The following is an 8,885-nucleotide window of genomic DNA, read 5'->3' on the forward strand; positions in this document are numbered from 1 at the left end:
AGATTTTATATAAAAAATTATATAAATACTGTTCAGTTTCTTGCACAGGCCAATTGTTTGGTGCTTTAAGACCTCAATGTATCGTCACAGGCTGCAGAGTTTAATTTGGTTTGTCTGGGGGGTTTTTTGACTCTCAAAATGGGCCATGGATCCCAATGACTACCATTATATGACTGACAGACTGCAACGGTTTGAGATAAAAATCTTTGTGTTCAACTGAAGAAACAAAGTCACCTACATCTTGTATGCCCTGGGGGTAAGCAGATAAACAACAATTTTTTATTTTTGGGTGAACTATCCCTTTAATCGACATTCTTAGGAAATAGTGGGTTCACAGCCAATTTTCAGAACTATTTTAGTAAGATAGTAATATTGTGTTTACCTAAAAAAACCTAAAGCTGCACTACATCACATATTAGCACAAAAACACTTGAAATTTTGAGCACTCAACTGAAAATTTACATAACGTATTAATTGTACTTACAGGTTGTGGATGGGAGACATTTGTTGGTCCAAATAAAGAAGGTACGGACTTATCTTTTATGGACAAGCGTTTAGCGAATCCGGCGTTGAACTCAGCAAGATTAGAGAAACAGTCCTCGGTAAAATGTCGAGGACACAACAAATGGTTCGAATTGCATTGCTGTGGTATCATGAAAAAATTCAATTAAACCATTCTTCACATCATTATCTTTCAGCAATGAAAACAAAACAAACTTGCTTTCACAGCAATGAATGTGTTACTAAGTGACGAACATCGGTAACAGGCAAAAAAGGATTCAACTATTAAGGCAGTTCAGAGTCAACTCTTTCTTTTGAGAGACAATATCTTTATTTATCATGCACTTTTTTATTAACAACTTTGCAGATGACCTTTAACAGAGCTATACTAAAGACCACAGTCTCTAATTTTAATTTCATGGAGCCTTTAAATGATCCAATTCAGTTGAGCGGAGACCAACGAACACCTCTAAAATAAAGGCTGAGCACAGCAGAGTGAGACGAACTGAAACACCCCTGCTGTGTGACTAACTGCATACAGCAGAGGGACAATGATCTCACTTTCTTCTGAGAGTCAGCATTTTCCTGCATTACCCAGCCTCATGTGTGTCTCCATTTCTTCCTATAAGGAAGACAATTTAACAAAACTTCTAAAAACAACACTATCAGTTACACTAACATGATTTGTAATCGAATAAACCTTTAGGTCTGAATGTTACAGTGTCATTTATGTCAAGTGATGAAATCAGATAAATTGTTCATACAGCACAGTCCATATCCAATATATCTACACTGTCTGTGTGGAAATAGAGGGGAGAGAGAAAAAAAGAGTGAATATGAAAACTCTGTTTTCAAAACCAGACAAAAACTCTTGATCAGGTGCCACTGACCATGTTTAATGGTCAGTGGTGACATATGGTGAAAACAACTTTTACTTTTGCTTCCTTTAGCACTAAATGAAACCCTTCAATGACTCATTAAATACACAGAAGCAATTTTCCAGTTATAGATTCACCCTATCATAAAACCTTGGAGTTAAAGGATAATCTAAATGCTCTCTAATGAACTAAGACAAACGTATTCAAAGCTATGTCACTTGAGGGCACTCTCTATTACTGTATTATGAGCAGACTACCGTAAAACACTGCTAACTAATTGGTGGGCATATCTGGCACATCCTCTGTTGATGCAGATGCGACACCAAGCAGACAAAGCTCTCAACAGCAACGTAAACAGGCTCACAGAACAGCACTTGCTTATTTTCGCCCTCATTTCAGTGTAAGCGTTAAGCATAGAGCTTACATGGCAAAAGGGAATTAGTCTTTAGTAACATCAACAACATGTTGTAACCCATTTTCCATTATCTAACCAAGTCCGGTTATGTCAGTTCATCTCTCAAATGATCAAAAATATTTATGCAAGTAAATGCATGGATGAAAAGCTGATTTGAGTTGGGAGTCGCTTATGTAACTGCTTTTTTGTACCAGTCCAAACCATCTGTGCTGGTCAAAGAACTTTTACAATAAAGTGGTTCAACGACTACCGGGGAGAGGAACTCCTAAAACAAAGCTGAATCCCACAGATGTTTAGCTCACCACCGAAAGGTTATAAAAGGGAAAAAATTGAGCTTGTGAAGAAACAGGAGCCAAACCTCTTAAGCTGTGCATTCCAATTCTGAATTATAGTAAAATAGGATTGGATAAAATGCTTAACTGCACATGGAGAGTATTCAAAAAAAGAGAATGGGTGGAGTGGAGTTCATGGCAATAGCAATCACTTGAACAGTGGACCCTCTTTCTTAAAACTAAATGTATTAACTGTTATCACAACTTAAAAGTAATTAATGTTTAAGGAAAACTACCAGGATTTTTCGGCATATGGTGGACTTATTGCAGTTTCAAAGGGCTCTACATGATCCCAGCCAAGGAATAAGGATCTTTTCTAGCAAAACGATTGGTCATTTTCTAAGAAAAATACAAATTTATATCCTTTTTAACCACAAATGCTCGTCTAGAACTAGCTCAACTTCACGCATTATGTAATCATGCATGTGTGACTTAGGCTGAAGTGCCAACCCAGTGTGAACATGCAAAGAAAGTCAAATGCCCTTTACAAAAAAAGGTAAACCAATGACGTCAGGCGATTTTGAAGTCAGAGGAGAAAATTAGATGGAATTTTTACACACTACCTTACCTATTTTAACCAAAATACACAGACCATGCGAGATCTTTCCAAAGTGATTACGCAATGTGTGAAGAGTGCAAGACAAGCTTTTGTGGTTAAAAAGAATATAAATGTTTATGTTTTTAGAAAATGACTGATCGTTTCATTAGATAAGACCCTTATTCAGAGCCCTTTGAAGCTGCATTGAAACAATTTGGACCTTCAACCAATTTGCCATCATTGAATCCATTATATGGAGAAAATTCCTGGAATGTTTTCCTCAAAAAACTTAATTTCTTTGCGATTGAAGAAAGAAAGACATGAACATCTTGGATGACATGGGGTTGAATAAATTATCAGGAAATTTTATTCTGGAAGTGAACTTCTCCTTTAAGTGGAAGGAGATTTTCTGTCAGGGCTCATTTTCTTTTTTTGGCATGTTGGAAATTTGTTACTACAGGGTGACTAATATGCATCAATAAAAAATAAAATCGCACTTCACTTTTAAAAATAAATGTTCTTTGATAGTATTGGTGGTTCCATAAAGAACTTTTTCACAATTTTCTCTCCATTTAAGAAGCGTTTAAAATTTTTAAATGTTCTTCACATTACAAAATTGGTTCTTTTAAGAACTGCTGACTGAAAGGTTCTCTGGAGAACACAAAAATGGTTCTTCCATGGCATTGCTGCAAAAACACAATTTTGGAACCTCAGTTTAAAAAAAATAAATAAATAAAAATAAGAATACTGGTCAGTTTTACTGTCCTCAACATACATACAAAATGTCTTGCATGTTGCACTTTTAGACTAAATCAATGCAACACTGTTATTTTAATATTGAAGGGACAGTTCACCCAAAAATGCAAATTCTGTCAGTAATTACCCAGTCTCATGTTGGTCCAAACCCGTAAGACCTTCATTCATCTTAGGAACACAAATTAAGATATTTTTGATGATATCCAAGAGCTTTCTGACCCTCCATAGACAGCAAGGGTCAATCCACATTCAAGGTCCAGAAAGGTACCAAGAACATTGACAAAATAGTCCATGTGACATCAGTGGTTCAACAGTAATTTTATGAAGCTACGAGAATGCTTTTGTGTGCAAAAAAAATTATTATTTGTACTATTTGTACTATTTTGTTGTAATATCTTAATTGGTGTTCCGAAGATGAACGAAAGTCTTACAAGGTTTGGAACGACATGAGGGTGAGTAATTAATGACTTTTCATTTTTGGGTCAACTAACCCATAAAAAAATATATGGAAACACAGGATTTTACTTAACAAAAAAGATTATTCGGGGTCACTCTGTCAACTGGGTCAGGTTAGAAAGAAACCTGATGACTCACCTGATCTGCACCACTCCCTTGATGATCTTATCAGTTAAAATACTGAATATCAATAACTGAATCATAACAGTCACATAGTGACTTCATCTTAGCTACTACAATGTGACTGGTATGGCATTTATGTGCAAGGTCATACAAGTTTGACCTTTTGATAATTCCTAAACAAAAACGCACGACAAGACTGCTGCTCAGAAAGACAAGAATGAGTGCAGTGCTATGTTCAAGGGATTTGGATACATGGATACACTGTGATCTCACCATTTCTCACTTTAATCGGTATTTATCTGAACAATCTGGGAACAATGTATTGCATCATGTCTCATTTTACGGCCTCACTAGGATGAATCACTTACATTACATTATTGCTCATTCTATTGCACAAACACTTTGGATAAAAGCATTTGGCAAATAAATAATTTAATTAAACTTAATTATTAGATTCTGCAAAAATCTAGTTGTTTTACACCTCTCCCCCCAATTAGGAAACACTAAGCTTGTCCTCATTTCAAACAAGCTGATGTCACTCTGCCCTCACCTGATGAATGATAACACAAGACTCACATTGTCAAAAACAAGGAGCCAATAAAACTCTTGCAAAACAAACATAATGTGGGTAATAAACTTGAGCAAGTCCAATAAACTTACTCAAATAAGTATAAAGCTAATTAAGCACAATACAAAAACACACAAGACCTAGTTTGCACTCTGATGTCCTGGGGTGTCTATTGTTTTTTAACAATATTCCAGTCTAGTCTGGAACATAACGTAAATAAATCAGCCATGCATAATTTAAACAAAGAAGATAAATAGCAGCCTATTAATCATCAATTTACTAAGCACACACAAGCAATGGCACGCACTTAAACAATGCTTTGAATCTCATCTATAAGCATCCATCCATCATGGATGGACTGCATCCATGCACTGCGCTCCTCCTGCAGAGCAGCTGCGTCAAATGCACCAATATCAAAGGTCTGCATCTGTATTATGTTTACCTTGCATATTAAAATAAACATGCAAAGTAACTGTAAAAACGGATCAACTTTCCAGTGAAAGATCACTCACCTCGTCTTTCCCCTCAGTGCTGCTCTCCTGCTGCTCAGAGGTGCAGAGTTTCCTTTTGTTTTTGGTCTCAGTTCTCTTCATTCTGATGGATGGGGGTTGAGAAATACTCTTCAATTGTAATATATTGATGTCAGAATCCAGTGGTCAGTGCATTTAGATGGTCAAACAAGCCTTGCTCTGATACATGGTGAGCAAACCTCTCCTCAACTTTGGTCCACAAACACAACACAAAGACAGAATCAATGGTATCAATGGTTCAGCGCAGAACCGACACCTTGGCTTTTGTGTTGCTCTCTCGACCTTAAGTTACAACCAGAGTTGCCATGGCAGCTCGTCAGTTTTCAGTCAATATTGTTTTGGGTTCAGTTTTTCCTAAACTGTGCGGTTTTAGCGCGGCAAATCCACCGGCGGAACTCGCTAGCTCGCTAGCTGTTTGCTGATAAAGTTTGACAACATCCGCAAAATAAACGCCTTTCAGCTTTACAAAAATGAAGTGACTGTTTAAAAACAATGTGTAAATGTACTCGCCGGGGTCGTGTCTGTCAATGTGAGATTAAAACGAGAGGTCACCATTACTCTGAATAACGCGGCGTTTCCAACGTGCTTGCCGCAGTTTCAATTCAGCCAGAGGATTTTCAGATTTTCTCTTCTATGTAAACTAATACTTCAGCGTTCCGGAGTTACCTCAGCCATAACAACAAACAAAAATCTTTAAAAACGCGATGTTTTCATCCAGTCAACTGCCTGAGTGCCTCAACGTTTTGACACGGATCATTATATCATGCGGGCACGAAGCTCCGCGTTGCTCCTCCAGTCTCACTCTTCTTCAAACGTCAACCCGGCCGGTAACGGGAAACGGCTCGGTGGCAAAATAATTGCTAATCAGAGCCGGTCCATGTCGTTGGTTTTCTTCTGGGAGGAAATCTAACAGCTTCCTGAAGCTCAGATCAAGTGAATGACCGTCGGTACGCGCCAAATGCTGATCTGAGTTTAGCCTGTGCGAGCTGAGTCTAAGTAAGGGGTCTTGCGTCTACACTGGAGCACTGATCTGAGATCAGTCTGTATATCTTGCATTGCATATCCACTAGAGGGCTGATCTGGGAACGTTGTTTCCTCCAATGATTTAGAAGCGGCAAGCGAAAAGCTCGGAAAGCGACTTGACTTTGTCTTTGCTGCCATCTGCAGACGAAAGCAACCGTTTGACAACCATTACTGCATTTTCCATCTGCAAATGTGTTTGTCAAATGATGGGGAACGATTTGCTAATTAATGCAGGGAAGCGCTTGATTCTGAATTGTTGAGCAGATGAAGCATTCGTTTAAGCCACAAGATATATGGGCCATTCTACAGCATTGGTGCAAAATGCTGTCCCACAACCAACAAACCAAAAAGCACATTTAAAACACGTTTAAGTATTCAAATCTTAGATGTTTACTAAGATCCTTTTATTATCTATTGAAACCCACAATAATATTTCAAATATCAGTAAGCTTAATATATATATATATATATATAACTCAAAAAGATACTTTTGAAAACAACAATGGAATGAAATGCAAAAAATATTTCAATATAATTTTCATTTTGAAATTTATTTTCATAATTTTCAGTTGAAATTTAGAGGTTAGGTTTCAGGACAGCCACCTCCCAATTCCCAATTTACCCACTAAATGATGACTATATATATATATGTATCCATTGTTGTTTTTAAAAGTATCTTTTTAAGTTCCAAAAATATTTATTTTATATTTTCTTGATAAATTATGAAACTTTATGTAAAATAAAAATGTTTCCCGCATTTTAATGTCACTACTGAAACAGTGTATGTTTTAGTCCATTGGCTGAGACTGATTTTAACTACACCTCTACATTTACGATCAGGAAATATATGCCCCATCATTTTGAGGTAAATGTGTTCAAAATTATGAAAAATCTGTGAGTAACTTTTCAAGAACACTCTTAAAAATAAAGGTGCTTAAAAGGTTCTTCACAGCAATGCCATAGAAGAACCATTTCTGGTTCCACAAAGAACCATTCAGTCAAAGGTTTTTTAAAGAACCATCTCTTTCTTACCGTTTCATAATCTGTAGAACCTTCTTTCACTTCTTCAGATGTTAAAGGTCTTTATAGAACCATTTAAAACAAAAAAGATTTAGACAAAAAAGATTCTTCTATGGCATCATAAAGCACCTTTATTTTTGAGAGTGAATGTCATTATTGAACACAATTTTTCTATGATTAAACACTTTTTGGGGGGAATTCCATAACATCTAGATTTTATATGTGTACAACTGTTCCGAACTGTGCTGATCTTTGAGCTGGGTTCAAAAGCATCTAAAATCTTTGTTTTTTGGGGTGTAATCCTATTAAATTGCCACTACCGTAACAGTCACGACCAAAACATGTCATCATTGTTTCAGTAGTATCAAAAGGGAACACATAGCCATTTATTTGGGGTAAATAAACAAGATTTTAGTACAGTTATGCACATTTTTAGTATTTTAGTATGTTTCAGTAGTGTTTTAGTATGTGGATTAAAATTCTGTAATGTGATGGGGTCGCTACCAAAACATTACTGTCACTACTGAAAATGTGCTTATGTTTAGTCAAAAATTAAGTATACTGAATTATCAGCTAAGATGTTATGATAGTTTTTGGTTCAATGTATATTTAAACCAATGAATCCTTAATTTTGAAATCAGTATGATCAACTATTTGCTTTTTACAAAGAAAATTTGAATTCAAAACACAACCAATCTCATAAATATTGAAAATAATTGTTTAAAAAAATATGTAAATATGAATTAAAATATTGAAATATGGTTAAAATTGTACTTGATATTGATTTACCTCTGAAGTTTTTAATAAAATAGAATATATATATATATATATATTTTTTTTTTTTTTTTTTTACAAGGAAGATGTAAGCAAATTCTTAATAGGTCAATACAACCCTTCTTTTTAAACTATATATTAATGTGTTTTGATAGTGACACATTTGGGGATAGGAACAATATTCGAAAACTTTCTGAATTGCATATTGCAAATTTGCATACAGACACAATTTGTGCATAAAGAACCAATTCTGAAGAATGGCCCATGTAGGTTTCTGTTTTTTACCAGAAAAAAATATATAAAGGGAGATCAAAGCATGAAAGAAAAAAAAAACATGAAAGATAGAATAAACTGAAATAGCATGTAGCAAAATTGTCTATACATTTAGGTTGATCTTAATTTGAAAGTGAAGTTTTGCAGCCATTAATATTGTAAAATAATGAGCAAAAGCATTAAAAATGATAGTAGCATATGCATTTCATGTTTTTCCTAAAATCATAAAAAGAGCAAGACAGAGACAAATAATCAGAGAAATTTCGAGTTTCTGAAACTTTACTTGCTCAGTACAATACAGATTTTAAACCTTTTAGCATTTGAACATTTTTAGAACTGTGGTCTGTTTATTTTACAGTATTTAACTTTAAACAATACTGATACAGTATGAGGAACTTTTAACTTGAATTCTCTACTGTAGTATAATATATATCTGTACTGCCAATAACCTACAACAGAAAACAAAATGTATATTTTATAAAAGGGAAGTGAACATGTACAATAAACATGTAGAATATGGTGTAACATTATCAGTAATGACACTCTTAACTTATTTCATATTAATGGATTGACAATGCAAATGCAAATTGCTCATTTATCAGTGAAAAACTTTTTCTCAGGATAATACTGCTTAATGGCAACAGTGCCTATCAAAGACAAAAAGGCTACAACTGTGAGGACGGTCCTCAGTGCTTTAA

General features: G+C 35.2%; 1 protein-coding gene across 1 annotated transcript in view; it reads right to left on the reverse strand.

Moving 5' to 3' along the window:
* Window positions 1–5,160, reverse strand: part of mast2 (microtubule associated serine/threonine kinase 2) — a 177,144-nt gene extending 171,984 nt beyond the window's left edge. The window contains exon 1 of the mRNA XM_073852553.1: window positions 5,080–5,160. Within this exon, the coding sequence (XP_073708654.1) occupies window positions 5,080–5,160 (81 nt within the window). The remainder of the gene's footprint in view (window positions 1–5,079) is intronic.
* Window positions 5,161–8,885: the final 3,725 nt, after the last annotated feature.

This window comes from Garra rufa, chromosome 12, assembly GCF_049309525.1.
Source record: "Garra rufa chromosome 12, GarRuf1.0, whole genome shotgun sequence".
NCBI lineage: Eukaryota > Metazoa > Chordata > Actinopteri > Cypriniformes > Cyprinidae > Garra > Garra rufa.